The sequence below is a fragment of the Loxodonta africana genome, chromosome 11, assembly GCF_030014295.1.
Source record: "Loxodonta africana isolate mLoxAfr1 chromosome 11, mLoxAfr1.hap2, whole genome shotgun sequence".
NCBI lineage: Eukaryota > Metazoa > Chordata > Mammalia > Proboscidea > Elephantidae > Loxodonta > Loxodonta africana.
The window spans coordinates 3,205,139-3,225,442 of NC_087352.1; the positions used below are offsets into that span (position 1 = coordinate 3,205,139).

General features: G+C 48.1%; 1 protein-coding gene across 1 annotated transcript in view; it reads left to right on the plus strand.

Annotated features, from left to right (window-relative positions):
• The window catches only part of SPINT2 (serine peptidase inhibitor, Kunitz type 2), a 31,852-nt gene that overhangs the window by 8,304 nt on the left and 3,244 nt on the right, over positions 1–20,304 (plus strand). The window contains exons 2-5 of the mRNA XM_064293582.1: positions 14,949–15,119; positions 17,916–17,975; positions 19,196–19,249; positions 19,816–19,977. Of these exons, the coding sequence (XP_064149652.1) occupies positions 14,949–15,119; positions 17,916–17,975; positions 19,196–19,249; positions 19,816–19,977 (447 nt within the window). The remainder of the gene's footprint in view (positions 1–14,948; positions 15,120–17,915; positions 17,976–19,195; positions 19,250–19,815; positions 19,978–20,304) is intronic.

Genomic DNA, 20,304 nt, shown 5'->3' on the forward strand with positions numbered 1-20,304 from the left:
CCCCACTCCCTGCAAGACTTTTTAAGATTCTCCCGTCCTTGGGCAAGAGATACCTGAAGCTCAGGTGGGTGACCAAAACATTGTTTTTCTTTTCCCCAGTCCCTCCTTCAGGCTTACAGCCTCTGAACTCTGTCTTCCTGCTGGACTTTGAACTGTGTGATGGTTAGGCATTGTCTCACCCTGGGTGAGGATAAGCAATCACTTCAGGCGCTGAACGGCAGGAAGGCAAAGAGGAGGAAGTGGCCGTGGAGTTGGTTTGATCAACTGCTGACTTGAGGGTGTTGCCAGGTCTCCTCTATCCTGTTCATCCCCACAGTCCCTCCCTTTGCCCGTGTCTAAAACTACATCTGCTGTTGATCCATGTTCTGTGCCAGAGGTTCTAAGCACTTACAATGGATTAAAACTCTTCACAGCACCCTCCTATCCAAGTAAAACCTCCCACTTGAGCTGCTTTTAAGAGATGAATCTGTGCAAGCCCCCCTATGTTTCTCAGTTGGGCCTGTGGAGAGAAAGCAAATTAAGACTCCACACTTTCTTACCAGCAACTGAATTCAAGTTAAAGTGAGTGAATTTTGTTGCCCAGACAAGCGCCTGTCAATGTAACCTCAGGGTGAACAGTGCATCTCAGCAGGAGACATCAAGTCTGGAGGTCAAAAAAGGGGACTTTTTCTAACAGACTTGCCAAAAAACACCTTTGTACTTATCAGATCCAGAACTCGAGGGCAGTGGTGGGTCAGGGGTGGAAGTTTTACCTTCCATGCAGGAGACCTGCATTTGTCGTTGGAGGCTTGGTGTCGCTGGGATGCTGAACAGGTTCAGAGGAGCTTCCAGACTAAGACAAACTAGGAATAAAGGCCTGGCGATCTACTTCTGAAAATCAGCCAGTGAAAACCCTCTGGATCACAATGGTCTGATCTTCTTGCGCGTGGGATCGCCGTGAGTCGGGGCCCGACTCACCGGCAGCTAACAACAACAGATCCAGAACAGGTATGAAGCACACGCAAGAAAAGCCTACGCTAAACCCGATTCGAGTTATATTAATAATATCCTCAAGATCGGTTCCTTGCTAACATACCCACCTTTCACCCTAACCTAAAGGAATATGGTGGCTCCATAGTCAGAGCTTTGCCCATTGTTACCCCATTAGGGTTGGTGTCCCGGAGCAGTCTAGCCAACGAAACCTACTCCAAGTCAGAAAGAGAGAGAAAGTTTATTCAGGAGATGTGTACTTCACAGGGACCGGGCAGCAATACGGGCTGTCTCTATGGAGTCCAAAAGGAACAATTTTACATTAGAGATTATGTAGAATTTTATGAAGGTTACAAGCGTCTTTGTAGTCCAGGGATGACCTGGCCAGAGGAGTTACTCATTACAAGATAGATAGTGGCAAAAGACTCTTCATCAGAGTAGAGACACAGGCCTGGACTTATCAGGCCAAAGAGAGACATATCAGTCAGGGCTCTGATTTCCCTGTGGGGGTTGTAAGTCACAGTGGTCTGAACAAAACAAAGTTATTTGTATCAGATCAAACAAAGAACAAAGTCATTAACATTAGGTCAAAACAAAATCATTGAGGGGTACAGAAAGGAGAAGGCAGGCTCAGGACATAGGAAAACTTATAGGTTCATCATGGTGTTAGTTATGTCAAGCTCTCCCTGGCTTATTTTGAAAAAGGAGAAACCATGCTGGGGAGTATTAGGGTCACACCCATCACTTAAGCCTCCCAAGAGTTTGCACGTTAGACTTTCCAAGCCTCTAAAATCTGTTTGTTTTAATTATTGTTGTTGGGCCCCCCGTCAAGTGCATTCTGAGTCATAGTGACCCCACGTGTTACAGAGTAGAACTGCCCCACAGGGTTTTCTTGGCTGTAATCCTTACGGGAGCGGATCACCAGGTCCTTCTCCAGCAGAGAAACCCAGGTGGCTTCGAACCACCACCTTTTCCGTTAGCAGCCGAGTGCTTAACCATTGCGCCACCAGGTCAGTTAGTCAGGCCTAAATCAGAGACTGTGGGGTGATCCATTCTTGCTGCACGAATTGTTGTTCCCGTGTTATGAACACGGGGATGAGCACGAGGAGGTTGGAAAGCTGGTCTGAGGTAACTCAGCTAGTAAGAGGTGCTGGACTCCTGCTCAGGGCTCCTTGACCAGAGCGACTGCTCAGCTTGTACGTTCTCCTCCCTGCCGCCCTGCCTGCTTTGGCCAGATGACCAAAGTCTTTGGTCAATTTTTTTTTTTTCCTTTCCAAGTGAGTCTTGTGGCTCCAACTTAATTGTAAACCCCTGGAATTTACGAGGGCCACTCCTTCATTGCAGTGCCTTCTGTATAGGGTGATCAGGTTGGTTCCAGGTTTTGCCTCATGGCCCGGGGTAACGATGGCAAATGCCCCTTTCACTCTCAGAAGTATCTTTGTCTGAACGATGAATTACGTGACCACCCTACTTATGTGTGATAAGTAGTCATCAAACACTCGTTGCTTCGTATTGCTGAAGACAGTAGGTAATTTAGGACATTCTGGTTTGTTTTCCGTGTAGTTCTAAAAATTTTTATTGTGTTTTTCTGCTGGGGGCAGTGGGTGCAGAGGGGCCGCCCTTGCAGCCTGGGCCAGGCTGCAAGGGCGGCCCCTCTGCACCCACTGCCCCCAGCATTTTTCCAACTGAAAAGTTTAAGAAAAAGGATCTTAATCCTCTACCCAGATTTAAAAAAAAAGTAACACATTAACTTGATCCAGAATACCCAAAGTGTACTAAAAGATACAGATAAAAAGGAACAAAAAAAAAATCGTAATCCTCTACCCAGATTAAAAAAAAAAAGTACATTAACTTGATTGAGAATACTCAAAGTGACTAAAAGGTGCAGATGAAAGGGGCAGACTGTGTCTAAAAGCCTCCCCCATCCACTCCCTTTCCTCAAAGGTAGCCACTCATACATGCGCCCGAATTAAAAGTTTTACAAAGGAATCCTAGTGCATAGCCCGATCTTTTGCTCCCTCCGCCCAGTCTTAGATGTTTTTCCTTGTCAGCATATGCACATTTCCCTGTTTCTAACAGCAGTTGAGTATTCCCTCCTCGGGTTGCCTCAGTCAGCTGTTGAACCAGCACAAGCAGGCTGTCTTGGCAGTGAGCTTTCAGCTGTTGTGTCTCCGTGGACACCAGGCCCCTTGTGGATACGGCAATAGTTGTCCGTCGTCTTTGAGACCCTTGGATTCAATGACTTGAGAGCTTGCTTTGCTTTTTGATGTTGAGGAGTAGCCTCTAGCCTGTCCTTCTGTGTAAAATACGATTTCCAAACGTCTGAGGATTATGGTGATAAATCGTTTCCCTTTGGCCATTACCCTTAGAATTCTAAGCAGCTTTAATGGAAAGAGTCCTGTTGTTTTTCAGTGATTGGAAGGGTGTGCTCCAGCATTTTAGGCAAAGGATGAAATTGAGGAATGCAGGGTCAGTGTTGTCCTAAGGAATGTGAACCTTAGGAAAATACATGATTGGTTCTGAGTTCTGAACCAGTTTAAGACTGGATGAGTTCTAGGGGGAGGGTGGAACATCTGAACAGGGTGTTTTCATAATCATTCTCTACAGAAGGGTCTGCAGACTACAGCTCATGGCACCCTGCACATTTGTATGGCCTGAGAGCTAAGAGAAGTATGGTTTTTACGTGTTGTTAGAAAAAAGCAAAAGACTATTCCACGATGTGTGAAAACTATGTGAAATTAAATTTTAGTGTCCACAAATAAAGTTTTACAGAACACAGCCATGCTCAGTCATTTGTATATTGCCGATGGCAGCCTTCATGCTGCAATGAAGCAGCAGAGACGGTATGACCCACAAAGCCTAAAATAAAGGCTGGCCTCACTTTTCCACATGCACGGGATATTAACTGAGTCATGGGGTAAAGTACAGACTTGTGCTGCCAGTACCTCGGCCCACACTTCATGAATCACGGGTGCACATCACCCTCACTGACCATCCGGGCCCTTCTTTCAAAGTCTAAGGGTGGTTGGTCACTGTGTTAATATAAGTTAGTTCACGTGCCGACAGCAAAGCGTGTGGTTGTGTTGCTTCCTTGTCTCCCAGTGGTAAACTCATGTGACATATTACAAATTGGATAATTGAAAGAGGGACTTGGCCAACAAAGACGAAAGTACAGTAAAGAAGGAAAAAGCGTTAACGCTGAAAGTGAAATTCCAGTTGAGCGTAAATGGAATTACAGAAGAAAGAACTGACCACAGGAGTATTGTTGACATGATCACCGTTGGAGAGACTCTGGATGTGCAGCCATAGGGACTTGGTGAAGGCACACTTATCGAGCTAAGTGAGGAAGTCCTGGAGCTATTTCATGATGTTGAAAGCACGAGGGATATCACGTTGGATGATCCAAACCTAGAAAAAGGAGTATGACAGTTCTGTGAGGCGTAGAAAAGATGCTCGCTCCATATCATAAGTTACCGGATGAGAAGACCGCAAACACTGTCCAAACGACTCAATAAATTTTTTACAAAGCAATAAAACACTGTAATTCTCAGTTTCTAATGTTTCAACTTATGCTGTACTTTTTTTTTTTTAACTGTGTTTAAAATTTCCTTATGCATTTATAAAACCCATTGCCGTCGAGTCAATTCCAACTCACAGCGATCTTGTAGGACAGATTAGAACTGCCCCACAGGGTTTCTGAGGAGTGGCCGGCTCATGGATCTGAACGGCCAACCTTTTGGTTAGCAGCCAAGCTCTACACCATCCATTTATAGCCAACAGTAAGAGAATTTCTAATGTTTTGACAAAAACATTTAAAGGTCACGTAACAATCATCATTATTCCCATTGATTATAAGATTGCTTTTCATGGTTCCATGTTATCCTCCAAAGCAAGGACGTTGTGTTTACTATTTGGCCCATTATGGAAAAAGCTTGCTGACCCTGCTCTAGAGAAAACAGGAGGGAGGAGGAGGACCATTTAACGAATGGCTTCAGGCTTTCATATTATGCATGGAGTGAGTCAGTGTTCTTCAGTTTTTAGTACCCGGGAGTGAAGAGTGTGTTTATGAAGGACTGGACCCCTAAGGGGAGCCCTGATGGCGCAGTGGTTAGGAGCTCAGGCTGCTCACCAAAAGGTTGGCAGTTGGAACCCACCAGGCGCTCCTTGGAAACGCTATGGGGCATTTATTTCTACTCTGTCCTAGAGCGTCGCCATGAGTCAGAATCGACTCGGCGGCACACAGCAACGGCAGACGCCCAGGGAAGTTAGTTTGGCCTGTTTTAGAAGTAAACGCATAAAAACATGAACAGAGACACGCCGAGTTTGAAGTGGTTCCTTCTGGGGAAAGAGGGCAGATGGGATTGAGGCAAGAGCTTACAAATAGTTTCACCTTTATTGATAATGCTTTAGTCCTTTAAAATGTTAGACTCTGAGGAAGCTGAGACGTGGATACACCACTGTTGCTGTATCTTCCGTACTTTTCAGCGTGTTTGAAATATCCCATTAAAGTCAACTTAACTTTGAAAGTAGGCATAGCTGCAGTTGTGCATTTTCAAAGAATGATTAGATCCTGTCTCCTCAAGCCTGTAAAATTCAGCTAGGTTGGTAGTGCCTGGCTGTCTAAAGTTGCTGTAACGTCCCGGTCAGAGGCTGATGCCACACAAGCGACGTTGTCTGAGCTGCTGGCTGCTTGTCTCCCTTAAAGATCCGGTGACTTCAGGGTCAGAGGAACCTGATTTCCCTGACACCGCTCACAAAGGTCAGTCTGTCTGCCTGGCAGTTTTGTAGCCACTAATAGTGACACCATGGTTAAATGTTCGGCTGCTGACCAAAAGATCCGCAGTTCGAATCTAGCAGCCGCTCCTTGGAAGCCCTCTGGGGGCAGTTCTACTCTGTCTTATGGGGTTGTTATGAGTCAGAATCGACTCTCATTGGTGATGGGTTGTTTCTTTTTTTTTTTTTTTTTTGAATGTTCAGAACGCCTGCCAGGAATTTGTAACTTTAGTTCCTATTTCTGATAATGTGTGATTTTAACCACTCTGATGCTTTTCCAAGAGAACTGCTTCCTAAGGCCAGGCATTCCATTTTTCCTTACATATTCAGCAGACAGTGCACCCAAATTTAGCTCTCCTCAGCTTTTTCCTTACCCTGCATTTTGAAAACATATATGATGTATTCTGCACTAGCATGTGTGAGCACACCAGTAGGCTTGAGCGGGTTTTTCCTGATTGCCTCCCAAGGCTGTTCCAAGACCAGTATGTCATCTGTCTTCTCGTAACAATAATGGATTTAGCCATTAAGGAGTAACTTCCTGAAAATTTGTTCAACCAAACCCCCTTCCGCCTTGGCCACTTATTTGGTACGGTGCTGTCCGTGACCTTGACGTTGAGTGTGACTAAAAACAGAGGCCCAGCACAGAGCCTGACCCTGCTGAACACTCAAATAGTATTAAAAGGCCCTAAGGAATGTTTTAGGCTTTTAATCAATTTAAGTTCTGTTTCTCCCGTTGCCTGTTAAAACCGGGGCTTCTTTTTTCTTTCCGTCCGTCTGAAGTGTCATTGCGCTCACATCCGGGCTCTGCAGTTTAATTAGCTTTAACCACACCAAGCCTCAGTGTTCTCATTTGTAAAGCGGGGATGTTCCTACGTGACTCACAGTTTTGTTGTGGCTTTAGAGATAGTGAACGTAATGTGCCTGGCATCCTACTTGGTGAAGGCCATAAGTGGGGTGGCGAGATGAAAGTAGTGCTCTCTTTTGGTTCATTTTTATTTTAATCTGGATCTGCCAAAAACACTACTTTTATTTTTTTTTAAGGGAGATGACAAGTCGTGGAAGCTGTCTTTTTGCAAAAGCTTTCTGGAGAATAGTGAAAGGCGGAAGTAAAGAATACATGGCCTTTGTTTACCAAGGGAACCCTGCCTCCTGGAAGACAAAAGGGCCAACAAAACTTTGTTTACATTACAGGTGCTTAAAGGCAATTTAGGTGCCCTGGTGGTGCAGTGCAAACCCTGGCGGCATAGTGGCTAAGTTACTACAGCTGCTAACCAAAAGGTTAGCAGTTTGAATCCACCAGGTGCTCCTTGGAAACTCTACGGGGCAGTTCTACTCTGTCCTGTCGGGTTGCTATGAGTCAGAATCAACTCAACGGTAACGGGGTTTTTATGGGTGGTGCAGTGGTTAAGCGTTCGGCTGCTAACCAAAAGGTCACCAGTTCAGATCCACCAGTTGCTCCTTGGAAACCCTATAGGGCAGTTCTACTGTGTACTGTAGGGTTGCTATGAGTTGGAATCAACTCGACAGCAATGGAGTTTTTTGTTTTTTAAAGACAATTTACTGTTAGTCATCCAGGGCCCACAGTAACAGAAATACCACAAGTAGATGGCTTCAACAAATGGAAGTTTATTCTCTCACAGCCTAGTAAGCAAAAAGTCTGAATTCAGGGTGTCAACTCTACAGGAAGGCTTTCTTTCTCTGTGGGCTCTGGAGGAAGGTCCTTGTCATCAACCTTCCCCTGGTCTAGGAGCTTCTCAGCGCAGGAAACTTAGGTCCAAAGCACACAGTCTGCTGCAGGCCAGGCACTGCTTTCTTGGTGGCATGAGGTCCCATGTCTCTGCTTGCTTCTCCCTTATGTCTCAAAAGAATTGGCTTAAAACACAATCTAATCTTGTAGATTGAGTCCTGTCTCATTAACATAACTGCCTCCAATCCCGCCTCATTAACACATAGGAAAATCACATCAGATTACAAAATGGCGGACAGTCACACAGTACTGGGAGTCATGGCCTAGCCAAGTTGTTACATATTTTGGGGGGACACGATTCAACCGATGACAGTTACTAAATTCTGGTTGCCATGGAGTCAATTCTGACTCACGGCAGCCCCCCATGTGTTAGAGTTGGGTTTTCGGTGGATGAGTTTTTAGAAGTAGATCGCCAGGACTTTCTAGGCACCTCTGGGTGGACTCACACCTCCAACCTTTGATCAACAGCAGAGTGTGTTCACCACTTGCGCCAAAGTGGCCACTGAAAACCCTATGGAGCACAGTTCTACTCTAACACACTTGAGGTCGCCATGTTGGAATCGGCTCAACACTGGTTGTAATTACTAAAAGCATGTGAAAAAATGAGACTTATTTTTCATTCAGCGAAGAGCCTCTCTTTTTTAACCATGTTCAAAAGAACATGGTTAAATTTAGTCTTATTTGAACCTAAGCTTCGGCCAATTAGTCTGCTACTTAGAACTCTTTCCGTTTTACTCTAATTAAATCTGAGTCAAAAAAAGAAATTGTTAGATTATTTTGTTTTTGTTTTTATTATAGAAAATTTCAAATACACAGGTAGCCCCCAACTAAGGATGTATTGGAGTTACAATGAACTGCACTTCAGACCGTACTTTCTGTGTACATCTTATCGCTAGGAATATGTACCTACATAGTGTTACGGTGCATAACGCTGGTGTCATCATATCTCTAAGCTTATACGTAATGTTTCCAAGCCCCAAAGACATAAAGATTGGATTTATAAAAAGACTGATAATAAAAGCAATAATAATGAAAACTAACACAAAAAAAAAGATGAAGTATTCAAGTAATGTCAGAACTGACTTACAACAGATTTGTCGTAAGGGAACCCCGTCATAAATCAGGGACTACCTGTACACACAAGGTAGTGAAGACAGCTTAATGAGCCCCACGTACCGCCACCCGGGGAAACAACGATCAACATTCTTTCTTTCTAGACATCTGTGATTTTGGGTCAGGTTTTCTCTTAATAAAGAGACATTTCTAAATTACACTGGGGCGAGGGTCAACGAAGTTCTCCCATCCCCTTGCACCCTACCCAAGGAAACTGAAAATGAGACTGCTTTCTGGATTTTACACTACAAAATCAGCATGTGATCATTCAAAGCAGGTGTAACTTGTGATGGAGGCCTGTGACTTTAATGGAGGCACCGACACATCTGAAGAAAGAACATGGCAGCCAAGACAAGGCACTGGTCAGCAGGAGTAGCGCAGAAAAGGGAGCGTTGCAGGGGCAGACCTTGGCCATGTTCTTTTTTTTTTTTGCTTTAGGTGGAAGTTTACAGCTCAAGTTAGTGTCTCGTTCAAAAATACATACACGTATTGTTTTGCGACATTGGTTGCAGTCCCTACAATTTGTTAGCACTCTCCGCCTTTCCACCCCAGGTTCCCAGTGTCCATTTGTCCAGTTCCTGTCCCTTCCTGCCGTCTCAAATTGCTTTTGGGCAGTTATTGCCCGCTTGGTCTCATATATTTGATTGAACTAAGAAGCACGTTCCTCATGTGTGTAATTGTTTTTTTCTAGGCCTGTCTAATCCTTGTCTGAAAAGTGGCCTTCAGGAGTGGTTCTAGTTCTGGATTAGCAGACCGTCTGGGGGCCATAGTGTCGGGTTCCTCCAATCTCTGTCAGATTCAAATTCTGTGAATTTGAATTTTGTTCTACATATTTCTCCCGCTCTGTCTGGAACTCTCTGTTGTGATCCTTGTCAAAGCAGTCGGTGGTAGCAGCCAGGCACCATCTAGTTCTTCCGGGTTCAGGGTGGTGGAGGCTATGGTTCATATATGGTCCTTTAGTCCTTTGAGCTAATATTTTCCTTGTGTCTTTGGTTTTCTTCGTTCTCTTTTGCCCTGGATGGGATGGAGCCAATAGACGTATCTTAAATTGCTGCTCGCAAGCTTTTAAAACCCTAAATGCAACTCGCCAAAGTAGGATGTAGGACATTTTCTTTATGAACTATGATATGCAAGTTTACCTAGATGTTGACTGAGACTATGGTCCCCAACCCTCAGCCCCAGCAACTTGGTCCCCCAAGGTATTTGGATATGTGTGGGAGACTTTTGTGACTTTGCCTTGGTCAAGTTCTGCTGACTTCCTCTATATTTTGTGTTGTCTTTCCCTTCACCAAAGTTGACTTTTGGCTACTATCTAGTTAATAATTTCCTCTCCCTACCCTCGTAACTATCAAAGGATGTTGCCTTTTCTGTGTGAAAACCTTGAGTTTTAATAATAGTGGTCTCATGCAATGTTTGTCCTTTTGTGATTGACTTATTTCACTCAGGATAATGCCCTCCAGCTTCAACCATGTTGTGAAATGTTTTGCAGATTCGTCTTTGTTCTTTATCATTGCGTAGTATTCCATCGTGTGTATGTACCATAGTTTGTTTATCCATTCATCTGTTTCCATCTTTTTGCTATTGTGAATAGTGCTGCAGTGAACATGGGCGTGCATGTGTCTATTTGTGTGATGGCTCTTATTTCTCTAGCATATATTCCTAGGAGTAGGCTTGCTAGATCGTGTGGTATTTATATTTCTAGCTTTTTAAGGAGGCACCATATTGTTTTCCATAGTGGTTGTACCATTTTGGAGCCCTGGTGGTGCACTGGTTAGATCATTCATCTGCTAACTAAAAGCTTGGCACTTCAAATCCATCAGCTGCTCCTTGGAAACCCTATGGGGCAGTTCTACTCTGCCCTATAGGGCTGCTATGAGTCGGAATCGACTCAACGGCAACGGGTTTGGTTTTTTTGGGGTGTGCCATTTTACATTCCCACCAGCAGTGCATAAGAGTTCCAATCTCCCCGCCACAACCTCACCAACACTTACTATTTTCTATTTTTGATTAGTGCCAGCATCGTCAGGGTAAGATGGTCTCTTTCACTGTAGTTTTGATCTACATTTTTCTGATGGCTAGTGAACGTGAGCATTTTCTCATGTGTTTGTTAGCCACCTTGAGTGTCTTCTTTGGTGAAGTCTCTGTTCATATCCCTTGCCCATTTTTAAAAAAAAAAATTTATTGTGCTTTAAGTGGAAGTTCACAAATCGAGTTGGACTCTTATACAAAAATTTATAAACATCTTGCTATATACTCCTGATTGCTCTCCCCCTAATGAGACAGCACATTCCTTCCCTCCACTTTCTCTTTTCATGTCCATGGGGCCAGCTTCTGACCCTCTCTGCCCTCTCATCTCCCCTTCAGACAGGAGTTGCCAGCATAGTCTCATGTGTCTACTTGTTTCAGGAAGCTCATTCTTCACTAGTATCCTTGTCTATCCCACAGTCCCGTCCAATCCCTGTCTGAAGAGTTGGCTTTGGGAGTGGTTCCTGTCCTGGGCTAACAGAAGGTCTGGGGACCACGACCCCCAGGGTTCTTCTAGTCTCAGTCAGACCATTGAGTCTGGTCTTTTTACAAGAACTTACCTTTGCCCATTTTTTAATTGGATTATATGTCTTTTTGTTGTTGAGGTGTTAAAATATTTTTTAGATTTTAGAGATTAGGCCCTTGTCAAATATGCCGTAGCCAAAAATGTTTTCCCGGCCTCAGTCTGTAGGTTCTCTTGTTGCTCATTTGGCGAAGTCTTGATGAGCGTAAGTGTTTAATTTTTAGGAGCTCCCAGTTACCTAGTTTCTCTTCTGGTTCTTGTGCATTGTTAGTTATGGTTGGTTTTGTGTTTGTCCCATGTGTTAGGGCCCCTAGCATGGTCCCTATTTTTTTGGCCATGTTCTTAAAGTGCCACCCAAGCTGTCTCCTGTGAGCAGCTGGTCTACCTGTTAGATCCAGATGGAGAGAACGGTCAGTTATCACAGCCAGCTTCCCTTATTCTGGCTCCAGACGACCTGCTGCCTTTATGCTCGCTTCCAGGGTGGTGTGCTGGGGAACGTAGACATTCAGCCTGCTGGACGGTTCATTTTCTCATTGTAAATTAATCACCTGGCGCTCTGGTTTGACGTGTCGTTGTATGTACTTTCTCAGCGTGGATCAGCTCCTCTGTATAACCAGACTGGGAGTCTGGTCAGATTGTGCATCCGAGTACCCGGAGATGGGGCAGATCCTGGACAGTGTTGACTTCAATGGGGTAACTGCCATCCCTCCCCAGATAACGCCTTTCTCTCTTCCTCTTTACACACCCTCAGACTTCTGTACCTGGCATAGAGCGTGTCGCTGGCACCCATGCTTACAAAGAGCCATAGCCACCTGATTCCCACTTGGACTAGGGGGTCACCGGTACATTCTCTGGTGCTTCCTGCATGGTGGGGACCCTTCAGGGGCCCCCTCAGGTGTTTGTCAAATTCCTGTACCTGAAACTGCTCAGGAAACAGGCTGCATAGGCAGACGGGGCCCCCGCCGGGCTCTCACCTTGGCGTAGGGCATTTGATAGGCTGCTGTTGCCTTGGGCCAGTTGGGTGCGCCCCCTTCCCCACCTTGATGTTGTTTGGATCCTAACCAGGTCCTTTGTGGGTCCTTCTTCATTTGTGTCTCGTGGATAGCAGTGCTGCCTCTGGCGTTTGGCAGTGTGTAGGCCGGGCAGACTCAACACCAGTCTGTTCTGCTGCGTCCATTTACCCTGGGCCTTGTTGATCAGCTGTGTTTTGTGACCTTTGGCACAAAAGTACCTGCTCCAGGTGCACACCCAGCTGCTTCTGGTTGATGTGTGATCAACACAAGGTGCCCCTACTTTTTTTTTAAACAGTTTTGTTAAGGTGTCATGTATATACCGTAAAAAATCACTTTTTTTAAGTATACAGTAGTTTTTAGTAAATTGACAGGGCTGTGTAACCATTGCCACGACCCAGTCACCCAGTCGTAGAACATCTCTGTCATCCCCAGACGAGCCCTGTTCCCACCCCAGCACCACTAACCCACCCCGCTCCACTGATCTGCTGTTTCTGGACACGCGTTCTGTTTGTGTGAAATACCCAGGTGAGGGGCTTCTTCACTGGCAGTTTAACTGAAGGTTGCGTCCAAATGATACAGAATTTCCTGCTTCACTGCAGGCTTTTTCTGCTGTGCTAGTTACCTGTGATTTATGGGTGTGGTGGGGGGCCCTTTGGGGGACGTGTTTGTCTTGCATAAGAGCAAGCTTTTGGCCCATAACCCACCCCATAGGGTTTCCAAACAGGAGCTGGTGGGTTTGAACTGCCGGCCTTAGCTCTTACCCACTGCACCACCAGGGCTCCTTTTGGCCCGTAGATCAGTGTTTTGTGGAGCATCTGGTTTCATGGCCAACACTTTGGGGGACACAGGAGAGGCAGGAGTCCTGTCCTCTGTTTTGGAAGGTTATCTCCTAGTTGGTGAAATAAACCTAATAAACCTGAAAGCAACTGGAGAGGAGTAAATGGCAGCCCATAACCAAGTGGCCAGGCCTGGGCTGGTTTTACTGGAGCTCCGCGTATCCGTGCTCGACGCAGTGCCAGTCCCATGGAGCCTGGATGCCTTCATGCAGGGGGGCAGTGACGCAAAGTGGACGCACATCCTGGGAAGGATGACCCAGGGGCACAGGGGCCAGCATCTGACCACTTGGTCAAGTTACTCCCTTCTCATCTTGCTTTCAAGCCTTCTGATTCCTCCAAGGAAAAGGACTTCTCTAGGACTTGGCTTCTCTCTGTCTTTAGTCAAGAAAGCTGACCTCTAGGTTTTGCAGCCTTTTGTGGGCAAATACATCTGGCTGGAATTGTATAATACTGTTTTCCTTGTATTAGGGTGGGGCCAGATTGGGGGCACCTGAAACCCAGGTCCAACTTGAGGTGCTTATATGGGAGCAATTACAAGAGCTAGAGAAGGAGAGACCTGAGTTCCCTTTGGAGCTGGGGGAAGGAGAGTTCAGAAGCTTCTTTCTGAGGCTTTGGCGGTAACTTGAGTGTGAAGTGGTCTGCCTGGGCTGAGGGCTGAGGGGAACAGCGGGGGTGGATGGGTAGACAGGGAAGGTGAAGAAGGGTTTATGTGAGGGTCACGGAGAGCAGACCGTTGGCAGTGCCTTTTCTCCTTGGCTGTGCCTCTCCAGCTCTGACCTTTTTTTTTTTTTCGTACTTCCCTTCCTTTTTTTTTTTTTTAATTGTACTTTAGATGAAGGTTTACAGAAAAGATCAGTTTCTCATTAAACGGTTAGTATATGTATGGTTTTATGACCTTGGGTTCCCTGTTACCAGCTTTCCTGTCCCCTCCTGCCTTCTAGTCCTTGCCCCTGGGCTGGTGTGCCCCTTTGGTCTCATTTCATTTTATGGGCCTGCCAAGTCTTTGGCTGAAGGGCGAACCTCAGGAGTGACCTCATTACTGAGCTGAAACGGTGTCTGGAGGCCATACTCTCAGGGTTTCTCCAGTCTCTGTCAGGCCAGCAAGTCTGGTCTTTCTTTTTGAGATAGAATTTTGTTCTACATTTTTCTCCAGCTCTGTCTGGGACCCTCTATTGTGATCCCTGTCAGCACCTCTGACCTGTGAGTGCTACACTTCCCTTGGCGCCTGGTTTGATGGGGCACGCATCAGGAAAGGTCCCCGTGTCTGGTGTTTTGCCTTTGAAAGCCGTGTTTCTAGAGTGGATGTGTATTTCTTTAATCCTGGGGACAGGGACAACATCAGCACACAACTGAAGCACTGTCCAGTTGGGTGGATTGGTGTCGTTGTTGTTATGTGGTATGTTTTTTGTTTTGTTTTTATCCTATATGAGAAGGGAGCCCGGGTGGCGCTGTGGTTAAGATCTTGGGTGCTAACCAAAAGGTCCGCAGTTCAAATACACCAGCTGCTCCTTGGAAACCCTATGGGGCAGTTCTGCTCTGTCCTGTAGGGTCACTATGAGTTGGACTTGACTTGACGGCAACGGGTTTGGTTTTTGGTGTATAAGAATCACTAAGCAGTCCTAGTGGAAACACTGGCTTTAGAAGCAAGTCTCTGGCTCTTCTCTTGGGGTGCTGGGGAATTGTGGGCACCTCCTAGCTGTTCAGAAACCCTGGTGGTGTAGTGGTTAAGTGCTATGGCTGCTAACCAAAACGTTGGTGGTTCAAATCCACCAGCCGTTCCTTGGAAGCTCTATGGGGCAGTTCTGCTCAGTCCTGTAGGGTCTCTATGAGTTGGAATTGACATAACGGCAACAGGTTTGTTTTTTGGGGGTTTTCCTAACTGTTCTTTGTGTGTTCTCTGTTACCAGGATAGCCCTGCCGAGCCAACTGGTTTCTGCTTTGTGTTTCAGACTTTTGCCACGTTTCCCAAGTGGTGGGAAGATGCCGGGCTTCCCTCCCAAGATGGTGGTACAACATCACGGACGAGTCCTGCCAGCAGTTTGTGTACGGAGGCTGCGATGGAAATGATAATAACTACCTGACTAAGGAGGACTGTCTGGAGAAATGTGCCGGCGTCACAGGTAAGCCCCTGCGGGAGCGTGTGACTCCTGAGAGACAGTTGATGCTTTAGAATGTGGGCACCTTCTGCTCTTCCCTGGTTTTTCATCACCAAGTCTGGGGAGGTGGTTTAAAAAGCAGAAGACAGAGGCAGGGTATGAAGGTCAGCCACAGGATGGAGCCAGGGCATGCAGGCAGGATGCATGGGGCCAAGGGTGGAGGGCATGAACGCGTCCTTTCCCTGACTTCCTCTCTTCTACCCCAGAGGGAAATGTTCTTCCCTTCCCAAGCAGAGTCCTCCAGGTCCTAAACCTAGGTGCCCACACCACCCCCACTTGCTGGCTGTTTGGGTTATTTTTACTTTTGGGACAAATGCCTTGAATAGCTCACTCAGCCAAGTTACAGGTCAGGCTCAAACTAGAACATACCTCCCGGAATCTGCCCTTGTCCTGGCCCTCATCCATTGGGGTTCTGTGGACCCCAGAATCTGCCCTTGTTCCAGCTCTCACCCATCAGTGTCCTGTGGACCCCAGAATCTGCCCTAGTCCCAACTCTGACCCATCAGGTTCTGTGGACCCCAGAATCTGCCCTTGTCCCAGCCCTCACCCGTTGGGGTTCTGTGGACCCAGGTGACGGCCTGAAGAGCCTCACAGTTTAGTAAAAAACTGAAGCAGCCTGGGGTGACTGAAGACGTCTAGAAACAGCAGTGTTGGCTGCACAGTGTGGCGGGTGTCATTAATTGCACACTCAAAGATGGTTAAAACATTAGGGTTTTTGTTACATGTATTTTACCGCAATAAAAAAAAAAAAAAAAAAAAACCCTAAAGCCACACAGCAGAGCACACTGGTTCAGCTCCAGGAGAACTGAGACATAGTAGGTTCTTTGAGAGCTGGTGGCAGTGAGGCTTCTGCCCTCTGGGTCCTGTTGCAGGTGTTCTAGAACCCCAAGGATGTGGCCACTCAGGCTCTGTCTTAAAGATTTTCAATGGCACTCTCCCTAACATGGATAAAGTAACTTCTTGTCCCTTTTATTGGTGCCCTGGCATCAACATTATGGATCTATGTTATTATCATTATTATCCCAGGATATACTGGGGCCCTCGGTGCTTATCACCCATGCCAGGCGTGAGCCCACACACAGAGACCCAGATCTTGGGCCTAACATCCCTGTGATTTAGAGCTCTCTTGCTCCTCACTCACTGGCTATAATCTCTCTTGGCTATAATTTCTGTTGGCTTTGAGCTACAGTTTCAGAAATCAGATTACTAACCAAAACCATTGCTGGTGAGTTGATTCCAACTCATAGCAACCCTACAGGACAGAGTAGAAAGCACCCCTTCGGGTTTCCAGGGAGCGGCTGGTGGATTTGAACTGCTGACTTTTTGGTTAGCAGCCGAGTTCGTAGCCACTGCACCACCAGGGCTCCAAGATTACTAAAGTTGTGTGTAAAGACGAAAAACAACAGTGGCCTTGGCTGTGACCTCAAGGCCTTAAAATCCAGTGCACGCGCACACAGGCCTGGCGCCCAGCAGACGCCCCACAAGCGTTTGGGGAGCCACAGCGGCTGGGTATTGTTTTTGGATTATATAGGCCAGCCCCTCACCTTTTAGGGCGGTAACGGGCAACCTTACCCAGGGTGACTGAGGAAAATATTTACCGCATTTTTCTGTCAGCTATGATTCGGCGGGGGGGAGTATTTTTTGACTGTTGCAAATGTTTCTGTACCCATTCTCGTTACCCCTTGTCTTCTAAGGAGGAGAGGTGAAGTTTAGGAACACAAGCAGTAGACAAGTAGACACTGAGACAGGATGTCACCACGAAGGGGACACAGTTGTTGGGTTTTGTGAGGGGAAAGCAGGCTGGCCTTCTCCCTAGAGGTGACTCAGAGACCGGTCCAGACTCAAGGTCCTGGAACACTCATCCGTTGCCCCCCAAGTGTGGCTCCACCACACGTCCCTTGAGGCGTTCTGGCGTGAGTCTGAGGAGAGCCAGAGCTGCCAGAGGGACTAGTCACGCAGGCCTCTGCCAGCACGTTCCCTTCCCTGCAAGCCGGCTCTGTGGGAGCCAAATGATAATGCTCGCACCAGTTTACAAATTTACAACAAGAAACAGAACTGCCCCAGGGACCAGACTCTCCAGGCCTCATGCCTGCGCCTGTTGCCCATGTAGGTGAGCTTCTGAGCGCAATTTTGAGAAGATGTTGAGGAGGAGAGAGGTGGGGGTGTGGAATGGCGTCAGGTTAGGCCAGCCTGTGCCTCACCCAGGACACAGGCAGTGTGCTAGGGAGCGGGCTCCCTCCGTCCCACACCCTGCCGGCTTTCACCGAACACTCTTAACTTTTCCATTCTTCAGCTGGGCAAAGGAGGCCTGGTGGTGCAGTGGTTAAGGGCTCAGAAAAGGTCAGCAGTTCAAATCCACTAGCCACTCCTTGAAAGCCCTATGGGCCAGTTCTACTCTGACCTGTAAGGTCGCTGTGAGCTGGGTAGATCCAGTTCAGCAGGTTGTTTGGCCCTGGTGGCCATCCTGTCTCTTTAAAGCCACTCGCCAAGTCTGCTTTGATTCCCCACAAGCTGATCTCAGTTTCACCGGCGGGGCAGTCCTTGTCCCTCGTTTCTGAGTTCAGGTGGGCCATTGTGGTCCAGCACGCACAGCGAAGGTCCCATGCAAAGGAGAACTGAGAGTGGCCGTGAGAAGCACAGGAGACAGGCTTCCACTCTCAGGAAGCACCTGCTCAGAGACGCAGCTAGTTCGGTTGGGTTGGTTTCACGGGGCAGCCTCGGAGGTATGTTTTCTCACCGTGTTTGCTTGTCCCCTTATAGAGAATGCCATTGACGTGCCGGCCACCAGCAGGAGTGAAGCCGAGCCCTCTGTCTTGAGTGGTAGGTTCTTTAGAAGTCCAGGACAGAAGTGAGGGCCGCCCAGATGGGTGATGGGGAAAGGACGTTTGTCACGGGGAGTTGTAAGAGGGCTTCACCTCCTGGTCCTCTTGACTCTGAATTGCAAACGGGGGCCCAGCCTGGGCCACCAGCTTCTGGCTCCAGTGTCCTTACGTTGGCCAGCAGACAGGAGGGCCGTGGGAGTCTGCAGTGCTTCCCCATGTGGTCAGGGGATCCTGGTGGTTGCTGCCCCCTGTGGCCCAGGCCCCTCCCTTGCTCTCTCCAGGTGCTCTGGGCCTCGGGTCCCCTGGCCTCTGCCTGCTGTGCTGTCTCCCCTGCCCTGCCCCCCCAGCCTGCTCTTCCTTCTTTGCTGTCTGTCTGTCGTCTCTGCTTCTCCTTCTCTGTCCTCTCCCACGTGGTGCTTGATCTGGAGCTTTGTGTTAGCTTGCTTTGTAGTGCTGGCAGCTGCTGCCCCGTCCCTCCTTTATGTTTAAAGGACTCGGCACCAGGAGCCTGGGTGAGTGGTCCAGACACACCGGCAAGGAGCAAAGTGCACTATGGGTAGCCAGCTCCGCTCTCCCAAAGGCTGGTCCCCTGGGAGCGAGCTGCCCAGCCCCTCCCTACCCAAGGATGGCACTCCCCTAGGCTGCCAGTGACCTGGGTCTGACCCTTTGGCCAGGTCCCTGGTGCTTACACTAGGCGAGTGAGTGTTTACATTCCCTGACTGGCTGGAAGACTGTCAGGGGGTCCAGCTTTGCAGGGCCAGGAATCCTGTGACTGTCCTGGCCATGACATCGCCTGGCTTCACTGTTTATGCCCTAGCTGGCCTCTCCACAGTCACCCACAGCCCTGGGGCACCTGCATAATAACTCAGGTTTCCATCCTGTTTTGGAAGAAAGCATCCCTAGGAGAGTGAGGGGCTCCTTCTGTGTCAGAGAGCTTGTAACAAGACTTGTCCTCGTCACCCCAGAAATGTGACTGGAGTTAGTCCCGAGAGTAGCCACTGAGGTGGCTGGAGGGCCTTTCCCACCAGCGTCTGTGTGCTTTCGAGTCTATTACAACTGGGAGGTGACAGCAAAGCTGCCACAGGAGGGGACTCCTCACCCTTGTTCAGCGATTCCAAAGGTCCGTGCTCCCCCACTGGGCCCTTCTGGACTCAGCCCCAGCTCAGCGGTGCATCCGTGTCCGTCCCAGACTCTCTGACACCAACATTTGTGTTTCAGTTCCCAGAAGGCAGGATTCTGATGACCTCTCCAGCGATGTTTTCAACTATGAAGGTACAACTTTTAAAAAATATTTCTATGCGGGGCAAAACGTGTTTTTTTACTTGGTTGGGAACAGAGACACCTTTGAGGATTATCCATGAAGGACATGTCAAAGCGGACTTCCTGACCTTTCTCTTGTTGAGGGCCCCAGGGTGGAGGAGGCAGGAGGGTCCACAGCATGCAGGTGAGGAAACCTTGCTTTCAGGAGGCAAGATGGGGCGCAGGTCCTAGAATGTACCCTGCAGCTCTGCCTCTCACCAGCTGTGTGGCTGTGGGCGAATCACTGTGTCTCGCCTCAGACTCCCCAGGTGTGAAATGAGGTGCTAGGGCAGGTCTCTCAGAGACGAGTCCGTGCGGCTGAAGCGTGGGGCCCAGTGCGTGGCACAGAGCAGTCTCTGCAGCGTGGTCTTGGCTTCAGTGAAGATGGCTGGGGATGTGGAGGAGAGTGTCAGATGGGCCAGGCTGGCCACGTCGGTACTGTCTCTCTAGTGACAGATAACTACTCAGGAGCATTCTCCCTCAGCTTCGCTTCTCCCCGGCCCTGCTAACTTGAACCCCTTGGGCTGTCTTGCTCCCAGAGTACTGCACTGCCAAGGCGGTCACCGGGCCTTGCCGCGCAGCCTTCCCCCGCTGGTACTTTGACGCCGAGAAGAATTCCTGCAGTAACTTCATCTACGGAGGGTGCCGGGGCAACAAGAACAGCTATCGCTCCAAGGAGGAATGCATGCACCGCTGCTTCGGTGAGTCAGCCAGGCTTCTGAACCCAGGAAACGTGGGAGGACCATGAGCCCTCCCCTGAGGACGCCGGTCCTTTCCCCAGCCCTCGTCCACTGCTGGTGGGAATGCAAAACGGTGCAGCCACTGTGGAAGACAGTTTGGTGGTTCCTCACAAAGTCAAACGTAGAACCACCGTATGGCCCAGCAATTCCGCTCCTAGGTGTGTACCCAAGAGACCTGAAAGCAGCAACACAAACAGACACAGGTACACCATTGTAGCACTTGTCACAAGAGCCAAAAGGTGGAAACAGCCTAAATGCCCATTTACAGTTGAATGGAAAAACGAAATG